Below are 25,051 nucleotides of genomic sequence, written 5' to 3'. Positions count from 1 at the left end.
ATAATTAACTAGAAATGCAATATTAGACATGTGCCTAACTGTAGTAAACCAAAAGGACAGAGCTTCCCATGATTCAAAGAAAAGAATCATGTCACTATAAAACAGCATGTGGTTCTACTGGAAAGCCCTACATCACTGGATAACTGGATCCCCTGGCTCTTCTTTGTCTGGTGTTTGAAATTAAATATTTTAGAATTCTGTGTAGATTTACATTTTTTTACATATTAAACAGCATTAAAGTTTTATTTCAGTCTATGATTTGTTTAAGCTGATCACATTTATCCATTTCATCCCCAAAAGAAACAAAATGCTTCTAGCGGTGTAACACTTCACATCACCCATCCAGATAGCATCCACTACAGCCTGTAGAAAACTTGAATGTAATTTGATCTCAAACTGGGTTTTATCCTCTGGACCAAAAGCTTTCAAAATTGCCTCTTAGAAATCCATCACCAGTCAGTCAGCAGGGTAGACCACTGAGCTAACTCCTGATATCTGAGTTCCCACTGGAAATAATTTATCCTAAGTGAATTCCTAGGCCCCTAGGGTGGGGAAGACTCATGGGAGCCTCCCTCCCACAGAATGTCACCTAGAACAGCCTTTTGTTAAATCTATAGACGTCTATCTTCTTTCACTATGGTAAGTCAAGCCTGAGAGCAAAGGGCACAAAGCCAAGCTCACTGCAGGTCTCAGAGTAGAAGATTAACACAGGAGGTCCAATGAGGCAACAGCTAGATAAAACTAAAGAGGATGACACAATCAGGTTAGTCTGTATGTCTAGCTGCTTGCTTTTTCACACGGTAGTTGCAGTATTCATTCACATAAAGTGTGCTGCAGCCTAGCCTATTGCCTGTAAGACGAATTGCTGAACAGTCTTATTAATAAAAAAAACCCTGAAGCCAGATATTGGGGTAAAAACTGAGAGATCAGGGAAGCAGAAAGAAGCCAGCCATGTTCTTACCACTAGAAATCCTCAGCCAAAAATAGAGAGACCTATTTCCTGTACTCATGCCTATATGCCTTTCTGTCCCTGCCCTCTTACTTCCTCTCTCCACCCAGTTACATCATTTTCTGTCTGTCTGTACAGACCTCCAGACCTCCATGGTTAGTACTGGGATTAAAGGCATGTGCCACCACACCTGGCTCTGTTCCCAGTGTGGCCTTGAACTCACAGAGATCCAGATAGATATCTGCCTCCCAAATGCTAGGATTAAAGGTATATGCTACCATTGCATGACCTCTGTGTTTACTATAGTGGCTGGCTTTTCCCTCTGATCTTCAGATAAGTTTTATTGGGGTGCACAAATAAAATATCACCACATTTCCCCTTTTTTGTCTAAAATAAAAAAGTTATAACTAATATCAGAAAAACTATATACAATAAGTACAATAACTATATACAGTATACACAGGCAATAAATACATCAACAATGTCTAGTCCATTTGCATTTGACAAATTCAGCAAAAATATTCCATTATCTATCCTATTTTGGTGAGTCCAAAATGTACTTAATTCACTTTCTATCCTAACTTGTATTACCAACCAAAAACTATCTTTTGATGTCTTTCAAACTTATACACTTTACACCTGTTTAGTGAGCTTCTTTTCTGAAATTGTTACCAAGGAAAACGATAACTATCTAATCTTCAACTCCCTCAGAGACCCAAGAAGGAAATAATATTACCTAGTACAACAGGAAGTGTAAACAAGCAACTTCCCAAAAATTTGTGAGTTATGACAGAAACAGCAAGCTGCCTAGACAGTCACTCGAGGTTTCTCTGCAACGTTGGGGCATCCATTCTTCAACCTACAGGCTTAGCATATCTGACAGACTCATCTGTGAAGCAGGATTTTCTAAAGAGCCTTCCTACCTTGTCTTGGCAAGATTTGGCAGTCCTTTCTTTTGTGTCCTGCTTGTCCATTTTGGACAGCATACCGTCAGCAGTCAATTTGACGGCACTTTCTTGCCCAGTGGCTAACTTTTGCCACAATGAAAGTAAACATATGGAGTTTCTTCAATGCCCATCATCTTCTCTGAAGTAAATTGGTGCTGCGAGGAGCAGACATGTCTCATAGTCATAAAAAAAGAATCTATGTTATTAAAACATCTTAAATGCCATAGTCTGCAGATCTCTGAAGTGTTTGAAGATGACCTGTCTATATAAAATATATCTCTGCTTGATCTTGGAAACATACCTACCTAATATGTTTGATTATAATGACTAATTACTAACTTACGTTTCTTTAGATCCTAATTAGTTGGTAATAATAACTTTCAAGGACTAGCAAATTGCACTATATTGTTAAATGAACTGTATAGGTACAATACCTTGAACAAGATTAGAAATACGTGTACAGTATTTTCTAATAAAGTCAATCTCAAATTTGTATCAACATACAAAATTTGTATACAATATACAAAAATCCAGTCCAATGTAAAATATTTAAAACTAGTAGTTGCCTTTTAAAAGTAAATTCAATAATCTACCGTTTTATCTTTTCATATCCATATTCTCTCTTTTTTTCTTTTCAGATTAGATTTAATAATCTACCCTTTTTATCATTTCTATATCTTTTTTCAGAGTAAGATTCAATAATCTATCTCTTATCTATATCCTCTTTTTTTTCAAACAAGAACCCTGAATATAATTTCCTTTGTTTAACGTTTTTCCTGACCATTAATAATTAACAACTTGTAACTAACCATCCTAAATAATGACTACTATACAAAACCCATTGAAAGACCAAAACCCACCCACCCTACCTCCTGGGAATGTGGATGTCATGTTCTTAAAATTACTTCCTGCTGTCTGGGGGCAAAAGCATGTTTAGGGGATCCTGAAAACAAAAATTTTTTGGGTTAATTGTCAAGTCCTGGGAGAGGTAGCTGTATCATTTGTTGTCCAGTCTCTACATAATGCAAAAGTACAGGGCTTATCTCAAGTCCTTGCTCGAGTAATCTGTGAGGCTGGATCATCTCAGTTAGCCATCTCAAAATTGTCCTGAGCAGTTTGTAGTAGAAAGCCAATCTTTGGGTGGTGTTTATCGTCGTCGTCGTCCTGATGGAATCATCATTGTGGAGCCCCATCATCTTTTTGGAGACTTCAAATTTGCTGTTAGGCATGGTCATGATTCCCTGCAGAAAACTGATAGAGACTCAAACGCAAAAACATGCAGAAGCAGCTAGATGAAGCTTTTTTTTCTGGAGTAAGTTAGTACTCTATATGACCATTAATATTATGACAAAAGTTTAAAAGTATGCATGTAAATCTTATAAATTTTGATATAAAATTCATACCTTGAAAAAAGTTTTGAAGAATCAAAATAGAACCAAAGAATTATGAGATTAGTGGCAATAGAATAGTCCCTTAATTTTGGTTTCTTCTGTCCCATTTCAGATGGCTCTTCTGGCATGATACAGAGATTTTCCATTTTCTTTTTTTTTTAATCTTTTTTTAAACTTTTTCAAGACAGGGTTTCTCTGCATAGTTTTGATGCCTGTCCTGGATCTCACTTTGTAGACCAGGCTGGCCTCAAACTCACAGAGATCCACCTGGCTCAGCCTCCTGAGTGCTGGGATTAAAGGCGTGTGCCCCCACCACCCGGCTCATTTTCTTTCAGCAAGCATGCTTGTGTTTAGAGAAAGAGAAAGCCATTCTCCAACTCCAAAGGCAGCTTTAATTTTTAATTGAACTAGGACTACATAAAGGTAATTTATGTTGTGTCTGTAGAGAACAGCAGAAACAAACATTTAGGAAGACTTATGAAATTTTATATGTGACATACCAATAGGCCAATTGACTCTTTTTCTTGAGACATTTTCTTTCAGGATAATTTGTCCTTTTTCTTCAGATGTCTCATTTGTCCAGTGTTCTTCAGATTCCTTAGCTGGATGCCTTCATTGTCCTGAAAGACAACAACAAAAACCCTTCCCCAAGCCTAACTTTGGGGAGGTTTCCTTTTGGTAAGTTATATCTGATTAAATGAAAAGCATTTTTTAGTGGTATAAGTTAGTTTAAACTGAATGAGTAGTTTAAATTGATTGATGAACTGCCACCTCTTCTAATTAAGAGGTCTCTTATTCAAATTGAACCTTTATCAATTTTGATGGTATCCATAGCTTTTGTTCTGCTGTAGAACAAAAGTAAAACCTCATCCCCAGTGTAACACATATCCATTCTGAGGTCAGCACATCCTTAAAGTATACAGGCTGATTTAATTCTGTAGTTTTTTCTGTTATACAATGTCTCTCCACAGCTGTTGTTCCTTTCTCATTGGCATTGAGAAAATTCAAAGTTAACAGAGCATTATGTAATCTATTTCTGGGTTTTTTTGTTACCCCTTTCTGTTTATTTAGCATATCCTTTAGAGTTCGAGTTGATCTTTCTATGACTGCTTGGCCTGTAGGATTATGTGGTATACATGTAATATGCTTTATATTGTAATAAGCAAAAAACCATTTCATTTTACCAGAGACATATGCTGGAGCATTGTCAGTTTTAATTTGTACAGGTATACCCATGATAGTCATAACTTCTAGCAAATGCATGATTACCAAATCAGCCTTTTCAAAACTCAGTGCAGTTGCCCCCTGAAATCCTAAATAATTATCAATGGTATGATGTACATATTCCAATTTTCCAAATTCTGCAAAATGAAACACATCCATCTGCCAGATTTCATTCCTCTGAGTATCTTTTGGGTTACATCCTGCTGATAGTGGAGTTTGGTTGTAAAAGGAACAAGCAAGACATTTACTTATAATTTCCTTGGCTTGTTTTCAGGTTATAGAAAAACCTTTTTTATTCTTCTCTCATATATTACATACAGACCTCAGTTTTCCCTCCCTCCTTTCCTCCTAACCTCTTCCCCTACCTCCGCTCTCCCCTAGATCCACACTTCCTCTGTTTCCCTTCAGGAAAGGCAAGCCTCCCGGGGATATCAATGAAACATGGCATATCGCATTGCAATAAGCCTAGGCACATCCCCTCATATTAAGGCTGGGTGAGGCAGTTTCCAGATGAAGGTGCAGCTGGGGTGTGACCTCACTGTTAACAGGGGAGCTGACAGGGCAGGAGTCTTCACTCTCCCACAGGGTTGAGTTACAGAGGTCAGGAAGAGCTGTTTTTAGTGTGTGATATTACAGAGAGAGACCTAGCCATTGACCTGAAAGCCCAGCATTCCAGTTCCAAGCTGTTTATTGTGCTAGTTAAAATACCAGTGACAGACTCTGGGAGAGAAATGAAATTGTTGAAGCTTCTACCTAAGAACATGGATTTACCTTCAGGGAAACTCCTGCCAGCACAGCTCCCAGTGAGTGCAGAAGAGGCATTTAGATTCCTGAAGAAACCCAAGGAGGAGACTGACACTGATGAGCCTCTCATCACGCTGCTGTGATGTGGTACAGGTGGGCACCTGGGGACAGGAGGCTGCTGGTCACTGTCATTCTCCACCTAAAATGCCTCTGTGTCCCAGGAGACTTACTCTCCCAGTTCTTGTATGGCCTTGAATAAATGGTTGTTTTGCTGAAGGACTCCAGATTGTGCCCTGTCTATTTGATGAGATTAATCTTGTTAAGTGCCCTTAAGTGTGAACTGAATGGTCTGAAATGCCACAGAGTCTTCATGTTTTATATCACATATATGGTTCCCTAATGTTGGAAAACTGTCTTTAGAAAGGTGGTCTGTTTGAGGCCACTGGGAAAAAACCAAGCCAACTTTGGTATCTGTCCACAGCCCCTTGAGACAGCTTCAGAAAAGAACAGTGTACAGTATGTGTTATTGAGGGTGATGCTGCCTTTACCTGTGTTAGGGCCAGACATTTGCTATTTGATTAGTTTTGTAAAGACCTCATAAGAAAGAGGTTCATTTGCCTTAATGAATGCTGTTGGCTGAGAGGAGAGGTCAGAAGCATTTTAATGCCACTTGTCTCATGGTTAAACATACAGACTTCTTGCTATTTAAAATTCTGTGTACTTTACTTTCTGTATTTATAATAACTTGCTTGGGTGTGTAACTTGCCAAGGTTGACTTTCCCCATGCTTTGTGTAAATTCTCTACTGTTTGGCACTTGTAGCTGCAGAAGCAGTGCCAGGGATCTCTTACAGCTACAGATGCAATGCCAGGGATCTCTTGCAGCTGGAGATGCAATGCCTGGGTCTCTTGAAGAAAAATCCCCTTTTAAACCCTTACTATTGACATGATGTTTTTTATGAAATTATGAGACCTCCAGCACCTTTCCTATTAATGGTCTATCAATCTCATCATTACCTTGTGCTAGAGGTCCTGGCAGACCCATGTGTGATCAGATGTGAGTTATATAGAAGGGATGATTCCTATTCCTGATTATATTTTATAACTGAATAAATAGTGAAGTTAATTCTGACTACTCAGGGATACATCCTTCAGTCTCAATATTTAAGACCATTCTTTCAGCATACTGAGAGTCAGTAACTATGTTGAGAGTTTATGAAAAATCCATTAATACCATCAGAATAGCATATGATTCTGACTTTTAACAAAATTATGAGGACTTTGAACCACTTTACTTAAATTTTCTGATTTGTAACTTGCCTTTCCTTGTTTGTTTGCATCTGTACAAACTGTAGGGTTTCTCATACAATGTGAGGTAGGATCCAATCAGCTCTCTTTATAAGTTTAATTCTATCACTTTGGGGATATTTGCTGTTAATCTCTCCCCAAAAATTACTGCAAGCTCTTTGACAAGGTTCACTTTCTGTCCATAATTTGACAATTTCATCCTTAGTTAAGGGTACTACAATTTCTGCTGGGTCTATCCCTGCTAATTGACGAAGTCTCAATTTTCCTTTTAAAATCAAGTCAGAGATTTTTTTCCACGTAAGTTCTAAATTTTTTACTTTGTTTATTTGGTAAAGATATCCATTCCAATACAATATCTTCCCTCTGCATTAAAATCCCTTTAAGAGAATGCTTAGAGGGTAAAATAACCAAATGCAATCAAGCTTTGGATCCACATGATCCACATGTGTATCCTGTATTTTCTTTTCCACCAAAGCCAATTCTCTCTCAGCTTCAGCTGATAATTCTCTTGAACTATTTAAGTCCTTGTCACCCTCTAAGACTTTGAACAAATTACTCAGTTTATTATTTTTTTTTACCCTAACAGCAGTCCATAGACTGGCAATGTCTCCAAATAATCTTTGAAATTCATTAAGTGTTTGTAATTGATCTCTTCTAATTTTCACCTTTTGGGGTCTAATTTTTGTAGACCTATTTTATATCATAAAGAATTAATAAAATCTCCTCTTTGTATCTTTGCAGAAGCAATTTGTAATCCCCAACAAAGCAAAATTTTCTGCTTTAAACATTCTTTCTAAGGTGTCTGCATTCGAATCAGCTAGTAAAATATTGTGCATATAATGATAAATTACAGATTTAGGAAACTGTTTACATATTACTTCCATTGGCTGTCTGTGGTGGTATTGTGTTCCCCAAATACTGTGTACCCGAACAAACTTATCTGGGGTCAGGGAACAGAAAAGCCACTAGATAGTTAGGATAGGCAGTGGTAGCACACGCCTTTAATCCTAGCATTCCAGAGGCAGAAATCCATCTGTTCAAGGATACAGCCAAGCATGGTGACTCACGCCTTTAATCCCAGAAAATGAGCCTTTAATCCCAGGGAGTGAGCCAGAAAGCAGAAAGATATATAAGGCGTGAAGACCAGGAACTAGAAGCATTTGGCTGGTTAAGCATTTGGCTGGTTAAGCATTTAGGTTTTGAGCAGCACAGTTCAGCTGAGAGCCATTTGAATATGAGGACTCAGAGGCATCCAGTCTGAGGAAACAAGATCAGCTGAGAAGTTGGCCAGGTGAGGTTAGCTGTGGCTTGTTCTGACTCTCTGATCTTCCAGTGTTCACCCCAATAACTGGCTCAGGTTTGATTTCATTAATAAGAACTTTTAAGATTCCTGCTACAGCTGTCATACAAAATATTGGCATAGGGTTGGGCCATTTAACATTCCCTGAGGGAGAACCCTCCATTAATATCTCTTAACCATCTGAGAATTATTATAAGTGGGCATTGTGAAGGCAAGTCTTTCTCTGTCTTTTTCTTATAAGGGTATTGAGAAGAAACAGTCTTTTAAATCAATAACTATAAGAGGCCATCCTTTAGGTAACAGAGTAGGCAAAGGAATTCCGGATTGTAGAGAGCCCATTGGCTGAATTACTTTGTTAATTGTTCTTAGGTCTGTTACCATTCTCCACATACCAGATTTCTTTTTCATAACAAATACAGGAGAATTCCAATGGCTGGTTGATTCATCAATATGCCGAGCATGTAACTGCTCTTCTACCAGCTCTTCCAAGGCCTGCAGTTTGTCTGTTGTTAAAGGCCATTGCTGAACCCATATAGGCTTGTCTGTTAACCATTTTAAATGTAGAGCTGTTGGTGTCTTTGAAAGATCAGCAGCTATTGTGCCCTGTTGTTGTGCAATCTGGATGGTTGGTGACCTTTCTTTATAATAATACCTTATAATTTTTCTTAGAAACATATGTTAGTTTATGATTTGTTTCTGAGGTTGGAGGAATGTTAATCTGGGTATTCCATTGTTGTAATATATTATGGCCCCATAAATTCATAGCTACACTAACCACATATGGCTTTAATTTTCCTCTCTGTCCTTCTGGCCCTATCCATCTGTGCTCTGTTTCACTTCAGATAATGTTCCAATCCCTAACAGCTAAAAATTTACTTCCTTAAGAGGCCAATTTGGATGCCAAGATTCTTGTGCAATTATTGTTACTTCTGCACCTGTGTTGACAAGAACTTCAATGAGAATGTCATTTATTGGTATTTTTAATTTTGGTCTTTGTTCATTTATAGATGTTTGCCAAAACATTCACTTTATGGTTTCTCTTGAATTTTTTGTTCTCTCTGCTACAGCTGTTCTATCATCCTGAGCAGTATGGTTTTTTATAATAGGCATTTGGTTATTTAGTTGCTCTGAGAAGGGGTTTTTTCTATGATGGCAGGAAATGACTGAACTGAATTTGCCATGGGGGGCTGCAAGAGGCCCCTCAGGGAGTTTTCTGACTGCAAAGGTAAAGGATTACCTTGTCTGTCCCTTGTTGATCTACATTTGTTAGTCCAATGTTTGCCCTTACCACACCTTCTGCATAATCCAGAAGGGAGGGGCATTCTGTTGTCATTGTTCCTTGAAGAAACATTGTTTCTAGGAATGCCCTATTTACAGTCCCTTTTTAGGTGACCTTGTTTACCACAATTAAAGCATGGACATTTTTTTTTTCTTCAGGCCTCTGGAAATCTCCTCTCCTGTCCAAGTATCCTTGGTCATGGGATTCAATATTAATTGTACCTCTGATCCATTCTTCTAAGGGTGCTAGTCTTTCCTTTAATGCCTAATTAGCCTTTTACATGCTGTATTGGCATTTTCCAAAGCCAGAGATTCAATTATTATCTGTCTAGCTTCTGAATTTGGTATCATTCTATTTACTGCTGAAGACAGCCTTTGTAAGAAATCTGTGAAAATTCTTTGGGCCCGGTATAACTTTTGTAAATAACTCAATTTTCTTCCTTGCTTTTTCAATTCTGTCCCACACATTCACGGCTGCGATGTGGCATAGAATTATGGTGTGGTTATCACATAAAGATTGTCTTTGTATATCTGCATAATTGCCTTCTCCAAGAAGTTGATCTTGGGAAATTTTCATATCTCTAGCCCTACATCATTGTTCTATAGTCTTAGCCTCCTCTTTCCACCAGGTTCTCCACTCTGTGGACTGGCCTCTAGGATTGCTGTAACCAAATCTTTCCATTCCTGGGGGATAATTCTATTATAAGTTGACCACAAGTTTAATATCTGCTTTAAATTGCATACCATGTGAGACTATAACTTTTTTAAGTATCCTCATATCTAACATTTCCACTGGAGTCCAGTCAGCTCATACACAGCCTTGAGCATTTGGCTGTTCCTGTAAGTTTACTGGATAGATTAAAATTGGTTGTTTGAAAACAGGCTGTTTCTCTGTAACTGTGTCATTCAACACTGAGATAGATTCACCTTTAAATTCTTCTGTCTGGGTCTCAATATCTCTATGATTTGTTTTAACAAGTTTTTCTAAACTTTTATCTTGGCACTCAAATTAACCAAACTTTTTAATGCTAAACCAAAAATGACCAAACAAATAATATTCATAATTGATGTTATGTAACTCCCATCAACATTACTTATTCTCTCATTTAATTGTTCCATTTTCAGACTGCCTAATGTGTTATCAAACAGAGACCAAATTCCATCCATTGTAAAAATGTTTCCCTTTTTTAATGTGGTAAAAAATATTTTCTTTTGACTAATTTTTTCCTCTAAGTTATCTTAGTTGACTCACCAAATTTGCTGACAATGATGTTATATCACTACAGTTTCTAAGTTCCCAGTAATATCCCCTCCTTCTCCTTATTCCCAGAGCAGTAAAGTTTGTCCTTGAACTTTGAAAGTAATACACACACACACACACACATACACACACACACACACACACAAACACACACACAAATTAGTATTTCTGTCAGTGTCCTTTTCAGCATGATTCAGAATTGCTCTTGAGTGCCTTCTCTTTTGTAATATAAATACTATGCTGTTTGAAGTACATATGAAGTTTAATTTCTGTTCAGTGTTCCTTAATTTCCATTATGAAAAGTTATTTCTGAAGAACTGAAACCCCAAAAGGTAACAGCCCCCTCCAAAAGAAACATTTAAAACAAAATTTTAAATGATGAATCAAAACAAGACTTGAGTAGTACTTAAGAGACAGGGTGGCAAATGTAGTCTCTGAAGGGGATCGTTCTAATTATTATCTAAAAAGCAAAAGTCACACAAGTTTGTCAAAGTCATAAGATAAACTGGTACTTGAAAATTAGGTTGACTGAACAGAGGAGGGGGGATTTCAAAAAACCCACTGAAACAGGATAATGAAAAGGATTTTAGAATGACTTGAACTAGAAAAAGATCCATCAGCTCTCAATGCTTCTGGTGCCTTAGCATTTGTATCACATTGTTTCTTGTCCCCACTGTCACCAACACCTCAAAGGAGCATTCTTACGGAACTAAGTAATCTCTGTTATTTTGTTAGGATTCAGAATTTCAACCCAGTAGCCGTCAGGATCTTGAATGAATGCCAGACCTTTCATTTTACCATTGTCGAGTTTCTTCACAAACTTGACTTCCAGTCATTCAAATCTTTTCAGGCACTGTAGACATCAGGAATGGCAATCCCAATGTGACCAATTCCCTGAGGGTCTGAGTTGCTTTTGCGGTAACTCTGGGTTTCATCATCCTCTGTGGCCCGGTTGTGTGCCAACTCAAGTGTAGCTTTTCTGGAAAATGTCCATGCTGTTCTTTCAGTCTTGTCTTTAGGAATGTCATTCTTATTTTTGTAAGCCAAAAAATAGAGGGAAAATTTCATTGAGGGAAAATCAAAGTTTTGGAGTAACGTCAATCCAAGAACTCTAGTATATAAATACAGGGATGCTGGGCGGTGGTGGTGCCCACCTTTAATCTCAGCACTCGGGAGGCAGAGGCAGGTGGATCTCTGTGAGTTCGAGGCCAGCGTGGGCTACAGAGTGAGTTCCAGGAAAGGTTCCAAAGCTACACAGAGAAACCCTGTCTCAAAAAACAAAACAAAACAAAACAAAAAATACAGGGACTTCTTAGGGTCCTTAGTTCGTTTGCTGCAATAGAAAGCCCTTGGTGCTGGGGTCTAGATCTGAGCAGCAACTGAGGCCAACTTCATCCGTGAGGCCACTGGAGGCGGGATGTGGCTCTGCCATGGCTGCCTTGGAGGATCACTGACCAGTTCTGCCAACAAACCAGTGGGTCATGACCTCTGCAAAGACCGTGTTCCATCTTTGCACTAGACAGAGTGACTGGCCCAGGAGCGGACAGCCATGGCTCTCAGCCCTGGATTTATATTTTTAATTATATTTTACAAATATTCATTTTCTTGAATCCATGTACTTTTTCCAAGTAAGGCCACCTCCCCCTACTCCACTGAGTTAGTTCTTTCTTCCTAGTCCTCTGAGTACCTCAAACTTCATATCACAAACTGAAGATAATGTCCTGACACTTGTTTGGCTCTTATCTGATTCTGTCAGCTGTTGTATCCACCTTAGTTAATATCACCAGATAAATTGTTTTGAAATATTGACATAGGAGGAGTTTTGGGCTCCAATCATTCTTCATAGACCCATCACCAAGTACTGTGTTTATTCCCTGTTTCTATTGATAGAGAGAATATATTTATTTTTTAAATTTATTTATTTTATTTTAATGTTTAAAACTGTTATACATACATATAACAAATTTTGATCAAATGCACCACAGTTTACAACCGTCCAAATCTTTCCTATATGTCACCAGTACTATTCCTTCCCAAATTCATGTTTTCTTTAAAAAGAAAACAGAGTGCAATTAGTGTGCAAGGAAGTAATAAAATTACTGGATCATGGATAGCCTCAACATGCTGCATCCCTGAAGAAAGCTGAGTCTCCTTCCTCAGCATCCATCAGCTTTCAATAGCTCCTCACAGGGTGGGACTTCATGAACCCCTCCCTCATTAATGCTGGGATGTTTGTTGGCCAGATCTTGTACATGTCTGTTGCATGCAGTTAAAGTTACTATGAGTTAATTGTGCAGCAACCCTGTCTCAGCTAGCAAATACTGTTTTGTTGTGGACATCCACTACCTGTGGGTCTTATCATCTATTTCCTCCCCCTTCTTCTGATATGCTTCATAAACTTAGGGATTTGAGGCTGTGATATAGCTGTGTCATGGAAAGCTGAGCGCTCCACAGGCCCTTATCCTCTGTACACTGAAAAACTGAGGTTGTAGGTATCTAATAATTATTGTCTACTGTAAAGAGAATCTTTTCTAACAATGGTTGGAAGATGCAATATTCTATGTGTCTAAAGTTAAAACTCAGGAGACAGTTCAATGTAGCAAGATAATAGTAGGATCTCCCCTAGGGCCTATGTGTCACCCAGCTGTGGGTGTTTGACTCTGTCAACATTCTCAGCTATAAGTCTTTGTGGAACTTTTCAATCCAGCGAGAAAGTGGTTGGTTACTCCCATAGAATTCATACCATTATTGCACCTGTGTGCATGGCTTGCCAGGCTGGTGGTTATTGTAGCTCACAGGGTTGACAAATGGGTAAGACTGTTGATGATCTTTCCTCTCTGGTAGTGTGAAAACCACCTTCTAATACTTTGAAAGCTAGCCCAGAGGGATGGAGCTTCCAGGTTAGTACCAGATTGATTTCTTCATGTTCTATGACTCAAGTACATAACATCTTCAGCAAAAGACTCATACCATTGAGTTTTGAAGGTTAATCAAGAACCACCACAATATCTCCTAATTTGGAGAGGGAGGCTATATATGGGACTGAAAAAAGTATTACTACGCCTATACTGAACTTTTTGATAGACTATGGTGTCTAGGAGAAAAACTGATCCCTATTATATAGTAACACCATTAAACTTCACTTATATGAATATATGTATATATTTTAACATCTGTATGCTACAGAGGGTGAAGCTGTCTACTACAGCATGGTCTTGTCTTGCCATACTGGTCATTATCGCAGTTCACAAGATTCATGGCTGGGTGAGACTCTTGATGGCTTTTCCCCAGCAGATTACGTTGCATACAGCCAGGAGGGTATCAACAATTCAAAATGCTAAATGAAAGAGGACAGACACAAAAGATTGTATAGCATACAACATCTCATAGGGACTGGGCATAGACATGTTAAAATATTTATGTAAAAATATCCCTCTAGCCTCTGACACTAGACATGAATCAGTGATCAGTACAGTATGGGAACTCCCAGATCTCAGCTACTTAAGGCATCTCTGGAAGAAATTAGGTTTCATAATGGAGGTCTTATTTCCATATCTATCCCAAGCAATTCCCCCTTTGTCAGCCTTTCTTTTTTCATGCTGGAGAAGTTAATACAAATATTATTTTGCACTGACATTTGCTTTGAGTATAACATTGTTTTCCTTACAGCTATTAGTCCTTTGCAGACATTTATAAGAGCTACTAAAATTTTCCAATGGGTGTTCTTTTAATGAATGGAGTCTGGCCGCTTAAGGATTTCTTGACCCTTTATTTTTGTTCCTGTCAACAACACAGTGACCTCAAATAATCAGTTTTTTTGTATTGTTGTTGTTTTGTTTTGTTTTAATTGAAGCTAGGCTGTATCCTATCTCAACATGTCTATTAAACTCGCAGACCCTGACATCATTAGTGTGGCAGTGTTCTACACTGAGATCCATCTAGCTTATTGTCTATAAGAACAGCAGTAAGACTCTATTTAGTAATTTAACTTCACTCATCCTATGGAATCAATTGTCCATTTAACAGTCTGAAGAAACTCAATGTGAATAAGGGATAAATTAATGAGTTAGAAACAGATTGTTTGAACCCTTTTATCTATAGTCTAGCATTTTAATAAAAATGATACTACAGAGAGAAAAATTCACACATAAATGCTTTCTTTGTACACAAGCTATTGGAAACCATTGACATGAAGGGACTGGGTGTAGGCAACAGCTGGTACCACTTAGTTCCTTCCACAAACTGAAACATTGCAAGAGGTGTTGCTTTTGTTTCTACAGGAGAAGATAAACTGTGGATACCATCAAAATTGATTAAAGTTCAATTTAAACAAGAGAGACCTCTTAATTATAAGAGGTGATAGTTCATCAACCATCATGACCATCCAATTTAAACTAACTTATACCATTAACACATGCCTTTTCAATTAATCAGATAATAACTTGCCAAAAGGGAACCTCCCCAAAGTTAGTCTTGGGGAAAGGTTTTTCTTTTTGTCTTTTAGGAGAATGAAAGCTAAGGAACCTGAAGAACACTGGACAAATGAGACAACTGAAGAAAAAGGACAAATTAACTAAAATAAAAAGGTCCCAAGAAAAAGAGTAAAGTGGCCTATTGGTATATCATCTATAAAATTTTATAAGTCTTCCTAAATGTTTGTTTCTGCTCTTCTCTACAGACATTTAACACTAATGGTCTTCTTATAGTCCCAGTTCAATTAGAATTTAAAGCTGGCTTTGGAGTTGGAGAATGGCTCTCTCCTTCTTTAGACCCAAGTATGTTGTTAAAAGGAAAATGCAAACTCCCTGTATCATGCCAGAAGAAAAGAGCCATCTTCTGATACGGGACAGGAGAAAACAAACAAACAAACAAACAAAAAATTTAAGGGACTATTCTATTACTACTAATCTCAATTCTTTGATTCTATTCTGATTCTTTAAACTTTTCTTAAAGTATAAATTTTATATCAAAATTTACAAGATTAATATATATATATTAAACTTTGTTAAGATGTTAATGGTCATATAGAGTACTAACTAATTCTAGAAAAAACGGCTTCAATTAGCTGCCTATATATGTCTTTGTTTCAAGTCTTTATCAGTTTTCTGCAGGAAATCATGGCCAGGCCTAACATCAACTGAAATCTCCAGGAAGAAGATGGGGCCCCACAACAACAATAATTCCACATGGACAATAATAATAACTCTAAGCTGACAAACATCATCTCCAGATCAGCTTTGGACTACAAACTGCTCAGAGCAATTTTGAGATGGCTAGCTGAGATGATCCAGTTTCAAAGACTACTTACTTGAGATAAGCCCTGAACTTTGGCATTATGCACAGACTGGACAACAAAGGATATAGCTACCTTTCCTAGAATTTGACAATTAACCCAAAATTTTTCTTTCCAGAATAAAGATGCCTTTGCCCATATCCAGCAGGAAGCAACTTTAAGAATACGACGCCCACATTCCCAAAGAGTTGGCGTGGGGCGGGTGGTTTTTTGGTCTTTTAATGGGTTTTGGGATGATTTTCATTGTTTAGGAGGGTTGGTTACAAGTTGTTGTTAAGGGTTAGGAAAAGGGCTAAGCAAAGGAAATTAGATTTAAGGTTCTTATTTTTAAAAAAATGATATATGGAAATGATAGAATACAGGGTAGATTATTGAATCTACTCTGAAAAGTAAAAAGAAGATATAGATACAATATAGATAAAAAGATAGATTATTGAATCTACTTTTAAAAGACAATTACTAGTTTTAAATACTTTATATTGGATTGGACTTTTGTATATTGTATACAAATTATATATATTGAGATTGAGATTGTTAGAAAATGCCATACAAATATTTCTAATCTTATTCAAGATATTGTTCTCATACAATTCATTTAACAATGGAATGCAATTTGCTAATCCTTGAATGTTATTATTACCAACTATTAGGATATAAAGAAATGAAAGTTAGTAGTTAGACATTACACTCGAACTGGTAGTCATATTAGATATGTTTTCAAGATTGAGCAGATATATTTGAGATAAACAGGTCATCTTCAAACCTTTCAGAGATCTACAGAATATGGCATTTAAAAAGTTTTAATAACTTAGAAATTTTTTATGACTATGAGACATGTCAGTTCCTGGCAGTACCAATCTACTTCAGAGAAAATATGGGCATTGAAGACACTGCACATGGAATTAACTTTCATTGTGGCAAAAGTTAGCCACTGGACAACAAAGTATCCTCGAATCAACTGCTGACAAACAGGACAAAACAGACAGACAGGACACGAAACAAAGGACTACCGATTCTTGCCAAAACAACTGTGGTTATGGCTTTATCAAAAGGTATCTTCTGAGGCCAGGACAATATGGCACCATCCCTGAAGTGGCCTTCACAATCCGGAAAAGGTACAGTGCCCTTTTCTTCTAAGGCAGCTGAACAGGCAGTGGGCCGATGGCTTCTGATGTGCAGTGGAACAGTAGCTGAAACAGTTATTCTTGAAAGAGTAACTAAGCTGACAGAGTCTAACCTCTCAATGGTAGACTCACATTTAATAAAAGAGTTAAAGCCACCCACAAGCTGAGAAGAACAGGATGCCGAGATGAAGCCACATACAAGTCAAGAAGAAAGGACAGCTGAATTTAAAAAAAAAAAAAAAAAAAAAAAAACCATGAGCAATTTCCAGAATTTAAAATCCTGAATCATGATAGGACACTAGTGGAATTCAATTATTTCTGGTACATGTACTGCTCTCACCAAATGTGAGGTCGAACTGTTGACCTTGTGTACATCCTACTTCACAAATGAGTCTTTCAGATATGCTAAGCCTGTAGGCTGAAGATGATGTCCCAACGTTGCAGAGAAACCTTGGGTGACTGTCCAGGCAGCTGGCTGTTTCTGTCAACTCACAATTTTTTTGGAAGTCACTTGTTTGCACTTCCTGTTGTTTTAGGTAATATTATTTCCTTCTTGGGTATCTGAGAGAGTTGAAGATTAGATAGTTATAGTTATAGCTAGTTGAAAATTCGTAGTTATAGTTATAGTGTTCCTTAAGAATTTTAGAAAAGAAGCTCACTAAAGAGGTGTAAGTGTATAAATTTGAAAGACATTATAAGATAGTTCTGTTAGTAATATAAGTTAGGATAGAAAGTGAATCAGGTACATTTTGGACTTACCAAAATAGGATAGATAATGGAATATTTTTGCTGAATTTGTCAAAAGCAAATGGACTAGACATTGTTTAAGTATTTATTGCCTGTATATATTGTATATAGTTATTGTACTTATTGTATATAGTTTTTCTTATATTAGTTATAACTATTTTCCTTTTTTATTAGAATAGAAAGGGGAAATATGGTGATATTTTACTTGTGCTGAAATGTGATTTTATTTGTATGTTAATAAATAAAGTTGCCTGGGGATCAGAGGTCATAGGCATTAAGTAGAAGTCTGGCAGTGGTAGCACACACCCTTAATCCGATCACATGGCAGGCAGGCAGAGTCTGTGTGTTCAAGGACACAGCCAGCATGGTGACCTGAGCCTTTAATCCAAGTACCAACCATAGAGACTTGGAGGTCTGTATTGACAGGCAGTGATGAGAAAGTCATGTGGTTGGGTTTAGAGCCAATGAGAAGGCAGAAAAGAAAAGTAATAAAAATACAGACACACAGGAAGTAGGTCTCTTTCTCAGGGGAAGGATGGCAGCAGAGTGGTGAGAAGGTGGTCTCAGCTCTTGGCTATTGCTCTCTGATCTCTGAGCTTTTAACTCTGCATTTGGCTCTGTGTTTCTTATTTAATAAGACCATTTAGAATTACATCTACAAGTTAAACTTCCGGAAATTTCATGAACAATCAGGGTTTTCAGTTGATCATTTTTTAACTTTTTTAAATTTAATTTTACATATCAGCCACGGATTCCCGTGTCCTCCCCCACCTTCCTTCCTTCCAGCTCATTCCCATCTCCTCCAGGGCAAAGACTCCCCTGGGGATTGAGTTCAACCTGGTAGATTCAGTCCAGGCAGGTCCAGTCCCCTCCTCCCAGGCTGAGCCAAGTGTCCCTGTATAAGTCCCAGGTTCCAAACAGCCAGCTCATGCACTGAGCACAGGACCCGGTCCCACTGCCTGTGTGCCTCCCAAACAGATCAAGCTAATCAACTGTCTCACTTATCTAGAGGGCCTGATCCAGTTGGGGGCTCCTCAGCTATTGGTTCATAGTTTATATGTTTCCATTCATTTGGCTATTTGTCCCTGTGCTTTGTCCAACCTTGATCTCAACAATTCTTGCTCATACAAACCCCGTTCTTTCTCGCCAATTGGACTCTTGGAGCTCCACTTGGGGCCTGGCCGTGGATCTCTGCATCTGGTTCCCTCAGTCATTGGATGAGGTTTCTAGCACGACAATTAGGGTGTCTGGCCATCCTATCACCAGAGTAGGTCAGTTTGGGCTGTCTCTCGACCATTGCCAGTAGTCTATTGTGGAGGTATCTTTGTGGATTTCTGTGGACCTCTCTAGCACTTTGCTTCTTCCTATTCTCATGTGGTCTTCATTTATCATGGTGTCTTATTCCTTGTTCTCCCTCTCTGTTCTTGATCCAACTGGGATCTCCCGCTCCCCTAAGCTCTCTTTCCCTCGACCTTTGCTGTTAAAGAATTGAACCTGATGTCCTTTGATCCAGGGTTACAGACTGGTACCCTACAAATGAGGCATGCATGTGCATCAATGTGCTAAGGACCAGACTGTACTTCTTGATGTCACTCACTTTGCCACTATAAACATTAGAACTTAAAAACTCTTTGTTATACATCATACAAAGACTTTAGTGTTTTTAAGGTGGTTAGTACTGACTTATATTGAGATGGTTTAAATTATTGATAGGTCTTCAAAATGGGATTGAATTTAGGGTTCCGGATGTGGCTCAGTGTTAGAGCATTTTGTCCATGAATATGAAATGTGGCTTGAAGTCCTATCACTAAAACAAGCTTCTACTTCCTTTATATTATAAAAGTTCTACTCCTACAAGAGAATATGTAAGCTTTAATAGGTTAATAAAGATATTACATCCCTCTCTTTATTCTTGCTTTTTCAAGGTGCTCTGACTTAACAGCTTCATTGCTCTAAATACTATCCATATGGATCATATCTAAATTCTCCTTGAAAAAACCATTGCATTTTTATTTATGGTTTATAATTTGCATAAAAATTTAGTATAGATACCAAGAAAATGTACAGAAGTATAGAAATTTACAAAACAAACTCTTAGAATTTGTAGTAACTTCCAGATAAACTTGATTTTTAGAATACAGTTATAATTGAGGTCAGTTTTACTCTGAAAATGTTTTTTGACCTGTTTGTAAAGTGTCCCCAAATGATACATGTATCTTAAAATTTAAGCCTCCTGATTAACAATTGATGTTATGAGCAATGTGTCAGTAATAGGCATTAAGTTAGTTTGAAGTAAAAAGATCATTCCCAAGGCTTAAATTTGTAGTTTCCTATTACCAATCACTCACGACAACTTTAGAGAATTAACTCTGCCTCCTGGTCTCTAGGTGTCATCAGTGTCTATACCGAGAGAGGGAATAAAGGCATAAAATCAACCCAGTGACTCTTAACATAGGTTATATATGTAGTTAATTTTCTACTGCTATAAGACAACATGACCAAGGCAACTTATCAAAGAAAGCATTTGGTTGAGGGCTTGCTTACAGTTTCAGAAGGAAAATCTATGACCAACATGCCTGGGATCATGGCAGCAGGCAGGTAGGCATGGCACTGGAGCAGCAGCTGAGAGCTTATATCTGATCCAGAACCATGTATGTCATTCATTTTTTGAAAAAAATAATAAATATATAAATAAGCATGAAATAATATGTGTTCATTCTTATCAACATTTACTAGGTTAAGTTTGTTGAATCATGTTTCTCTCCTAGTCTAAGCTAAGGCTATAAATTATTTACATTTATTATTGATAGTCCAGTGACTTTGGAGTAGCTGATCATATATAAAGAAATTCCTGTTAAATATTATGTAGTTTCTTATTTTTTTCTGTTCCCATATCCCATAAAATGTAAGGACACAAAAAAGCCATTTTGAAAACAAGTGCACCAAAACACAAAACCCATGAGTCTGAATCAATCAGAGTAACCCTCAATTTTCTTGTCTATAGAAAATCACTGAAGATCAAGAAAAGGAGAAGTGCAATGTTGAATATGCATCTTTATGGTCATGGCCTTCTGTGAAAACTGATGAGGTGACAATAGACCAGCAGAATTCACTACAGTACAAACACCTTAAAAAATACATCAGAGAAAATGTAAAGGAGATGGTTCATGAACAACTTGAAAATGCTGAACTTATTATTCATCCTAAGGAAGAGCCTGTACCTGATGACTCTAGAAGAGAAATATCCACAAAGGTAATTCCCACCATGTGGAAAAGTACAGTACTTTACTGTAAGATAAGATAGTATCTTCTGAACAGCTTGTCTTTTCAATACTGTGGATTGTTGCAGACAAAAGAAACCTAGCTTGAAAATGTTCTTGAAACTTTCTTATGTTCTTCATCACGTACGTTCACTTTCCAGTCATCTTTTAAGATTTAAGTGAAAATTCATTAGACTGTAAGAGTGATAACCCAGGAAATTAACATACTTAATATAAATAGAAGAATTTAATACTAATGTAGAATTTTTATGATGATGCGGAAAGTAAACGATAATGTTGTTGAGTATGACAACTATGCAAGAGTTAGAGTGGGCCTGAAAGGAATCACATCTTTGATAAGCAAATGATTAGAATATGAACTCCAATAACAATAATCGTAAATAGATATTAGACATGCCAGAGTCTGGCAAACCAAAAGGACTATAGTTTTCATCCTTCAAAGAATTAAATCATGTGTCTGCAAGAAAAAAGACATCACTTTTCTACTCTCAAACACACTGAAAACCAAACTAACACAAGACTTTCCCAGAAGCCACCTGCTAATAGCAGTATAAATAGTATAAAGTCACAGTCTGAGATAGATAATATCAGTTCTCCACCACATGCTATCGGATTGCCAAATAGAAGTCTTTGTAAAGAGGTATAGTCACACCAAGGTTATAATGACACAGGTGTGTACATGGATGATACCTGGCTTTGAAAAATGAGAAAGCTCACATGCCAAGTTCATGGTTTTCTCTTTATCATTTTCATTCTGAACCGATAACAAACAAACTCACATACATATATGGGCCAGAAACACAGCTCAGAGGGTCAGAGCACTTGCTTTGCAAGTCTAATGACCTGAATTCCATCCCAGAAAGCACTACAAGTAGCAAGTGTCTGACATGCATAATCCCAGCACCCCTAAATCCATAATGGAGGCTGAGAGCATAGAACAGCTCTGAAACTCACAAGCCAGCCAGACTGAAACACACAGAGTAGCAGAAACAGTGAGAGACCCTGCTTCACCCAGAGAAGGAGACAGCCAGATCCTGAAAGTTGTTCTCTGGTCTTCACACACAGCAGCAGCATAACACACACAAGCACATGAATACACACACACATGTAAGCCCACCCCCCAGTGAAACATCCCCTCCAACAAGGCCACACCTCCTAATCTTTCCAAAATAGTTCCACCCACTGGGGACCAAGCATTCAAATGTTTGAGTGTATCGGGGCTGTTCTCATTCAAGCCACCACAGTGGTGCTGGAATAGGCCACTGCTCACACATATAACAGTCATGGTTAAGGTGTAAGAGGTCAGAAGGCATCTGCAGAATCCATACTTGCAGCTCAGCAGCTCCCCACTGCTATGGGTAGTGACACACTTTGTTCACAAATGTTCAGGTCACTTTCACTGTTTCGCTATTCTCAGGGTCCCAATGAACAATTGTGAAAGGCCATAAGGAAAGGACTACGTAGTACAGAAGGGAGAGGTTCCTTTCATTCCTGAAGCTCCTCCTTTCACATTCTATTAATCTGGCTGGAATGTAAAATCCAGGTCATAACATTTGGAGAGGACACATTTTGTCCTTTTATTTTTATATCTCCCCATTATACAGAGAATGATGATGTTAGGTAGCCAAGAGCAGAGGAAGAAAGGCATAAATCTGAGAAGGTTCCTTTGGAGGTTCCTGAAAATCCTGGGCCTTTTACTCAAGCACAAAGGAAGCAGAGGTTACAAGATATCAGCGACTGTAATGATAAAATTAGACTAAACAACAAACATTTGGAGACAAAAATCAAGACTGTGACATTAACAGACAAGTGCTAAAATGAAAATGATTTATGAAAAATCATAAAATTTTTAATGAAAAGTAATATCTCAATATTTTTTAAAGGTTAAAGAAAAGAAGTCAGGGTATCTGCATATACCCGTTTTCGAGTCTTTTGAGCACAGAATCGCTGCACTGCGGGCTACCGCACACGTTGAACCAGCTCCTGCTGCCTGCCCTCGTGATGCAGGTGACTTGGGTGACATGGACAAGGCTTTCAAGGCTCAATTGGCCCGTGCAGTTGCTTTGGCTGACAGCACTGAGCACCAAAGATGGCAACCGCACACTGACCCTGAGCTTGCTCCTGGTCACCGCACTGGTGACGCCAGGGACCCTCCTCACAATGCTGACCTGGCTCTTGACAAGCTCAGTATTGATCTAGAATCTGCTCCTCTCTGTGGTCCCAGTGACACTAAGGATCCTGCTAATGACGCTGACCTAGCTTTTCACACTGCACATCCAACTGGCCGCTTCAGACCAAGCATGAGCACCAACAACAGGTCTGACCTATACATGGGTGATATACCAGATTCTACAAGGGTAGTCTGGAGATCTTACCAAGAAGCTTCCAGTAAAAAGAACGATGGCCAGGGTAAGTTAGTCCACAAACAGTGGTTTAAAATAGATGATTTTTGTCCCAGAAAACTAACTCTCTTTGGTGCTAATACTTATGATTAATAAATTCCATGCTTTATATGGGGCTACATAGGCTTTACCTGGTACCAGAAGAAAGTGATTTTCCCCCAATTGTATTGAAAATATATAATGTAAAAGTAACAAAGTCAGTTCAGTCCACCAAAACTGACCAAATAATGTTAGCTGGATCATGGTTGTCTCCTGTTCTGGAATGAGAATTATTTTCTCTCCCAGTGATAACCTTGTGTTTTTGGAGTGGCTAAGCATATACAGAGATATCTAACTGTTAAATGCTAGTCAGTGTCTGCCTTTTCTGTGGACATACACTGACTTGTGAGGATAGCATCATCTCTGAAACACTCCAAAACAAACAGCATAAAACAAAAAAAAAGGAGCTTCCAATTCACACACCTTATACACAATGATGCTGATGATACTGCATGAGATGATGCCATTAACGACACTGATGCTGCTGCCCATAATCCTCTTGATGATGCCACCGATGTTCCTGATGATACTGCTAGTAATTCTGGCTTTTGCTTTTCTTCCTAGTTGGTGCTGCAGTTGATTGACAGTCCTTTGAAGCAGTCAAATTGATATCTACATTAGCAAGAATTTTAAAACATATAGAAATTCAAAAGAAAAATATTCCTCTGAAAGAGGACATTCTATATATTGAACTCTGTACACAAATTTTTAATGATTTTCAATTAAAATATACTATGAAAAATTTTAAACTGTTTCTTGGCATTAGATAAACTGACTCTATAATCACTCCATTGTATAGGTAAGGGGAAGGTTTTTATTGTAAGAGAGAGAGACAGAGAGAGAGACAGAGAGAGAGAGAGAGAGAGAGAGAGAGAGAGAGAGAGAGAGAGAGGGGGAGAGAGAGAGAGAGAGAGAGAGAGAGAGACAGAGAGAGAGAGAGAGAGAGAGAGAGAGAGAGAGAGAGAGAGAGAGAGAGAGAGAGAGAGAGAGAGAGAGAGCAGCTAGAGGCATCCGGAAGAATTCAGAGCAGAAAGAGAAAGAAGCAGACTGAACATAGCCAGCAGACAGGAACTGTCTGTGAGAGAAGCAGAGCAGGACAGAGAGAGAAAGAGAGGTGGGGAGAGGGGAGAAGGGAAGAGAGAGAGGGGGGGGGAGGGGGGGGAGACATAGAGGGGGAGAGGGGAAGAGGGAGAGAGAGGAAGAGTATTGCTCTTTCACAGAACTTGAAAGAACAATACTCAACTTCATATGGAAAAACAAAAAACCAGGATATCCAAAACGATCTTATAAAATAAAGGAACTGTATTGGGATTTTGATGGGGGTTGCATTGAATCTGTAGACTGCTTTTGGTAAGATTGCTAGTTTTACTATGTTAATCCTTCCTATCCATGAGCATGGGAGATCTTTCCATTTTTTGATATCTTCTTCAATTTCTTTCTTCAGAGACTTAAGTTTCTTGTCATACAGGTCTTTCACTTGCTTAGTTAGAGTTACTACAAGGTATTTTGTATTATTTGTAGCTACTGTAAAGGGTAATGTTTCTCTGATTTCTTTCTCAGCCCATTTATCATTTGTATATAGAAGGGCTACTAATTTTTTTGAGTTAATCTTATATCCTGCCACATTACTGAAGGAGTTGATGTGTTGTAGGAGTTCCCTGGTTGTGGGAGCCCATTTTCAGGTTCCTTGTGCCTTTACCCAGCGGGTCCTCATAGAGAGAATAGTTAGGACCACGGGCTGAGTGTAGGTGTCTGAGATGATCTG

At 38.2% G+C, this 25,051-nt stretch overlaps 1 protein-coding gene, 1 long non-coding RNA gene and 1 pseudogene across 10 annotated transcripts in view; 2 read left to right on the top strand and 1 right to left on the bottom strand.

The window, feature by feature from the left end:
• Positions 1 to 24,035, top strand: part of LOC131894589 (uncharacterized protein PF3D7_1120000-like) — a 72,199-nt gene extending 48,164 nt beyond the window's left edge. For 8 of the 9 annotated variants that reach the window (XM_059244902.1, XM_059244900.1, XM_059244903.1 and 5 more), the window contains 3 exons: positions 20,569 to 20,817; positions 22,729 to 23,254; positions 23,851 to 24,035. In XM_059244902.1, the coding sequence (XP_059100885.1) occupies positions 20,569 to 20,817; positions 22,729 to 23,254; positions 23,851 to 23,870 (795 nt within the window). In that variant the 3' untranslated portion in view covers positions 23,871 to 24,035. The remainder of the gene's footprint in view (positions 1 to 20,568; positions 20,818 to 22,728; positions 23,255 to 23,850) is intronic. The other variant, XM_059244901.1, reaches the window with a different exon arrangement.
• On the top strand, positions 3,483 to 5,531 carry LOC131894597 (uncharacterized). The gene is made up of 2 exons (XR_009374960.1): positions 3,483 to 3,965; positions 5,289 to 5,531. It is a non-coding gene; the product is annotated as an uncharacterized LOC131894597 (long non-coding RNA).
• Positions 11,075 to 11,832, bottom strand: LOC131894593 (lactoylglutathione lyase-like; annotated as a pseudogene).
• Positions 24,036 to 25,051: the final 1,016 nt, after the last annotated feature.

Source organism: Peromyscus eremicus, chromosome 17, assembly GCF_949786415.1.
Source record: "Peromyscus eremicus chromosome 17, PerEre_H2_v1, whole genome shotgun sequence".
NCBI lineage: Eukaryota > Metazoa > Chordata > Mammalia > Rodentia > Cricetidae > Peromyscus > Peromyscus eremicus.
Note: the sequence above shows the minus strand (reverse complement) of the source record. Positions and strands in the feature narration are given on the sequence as shown.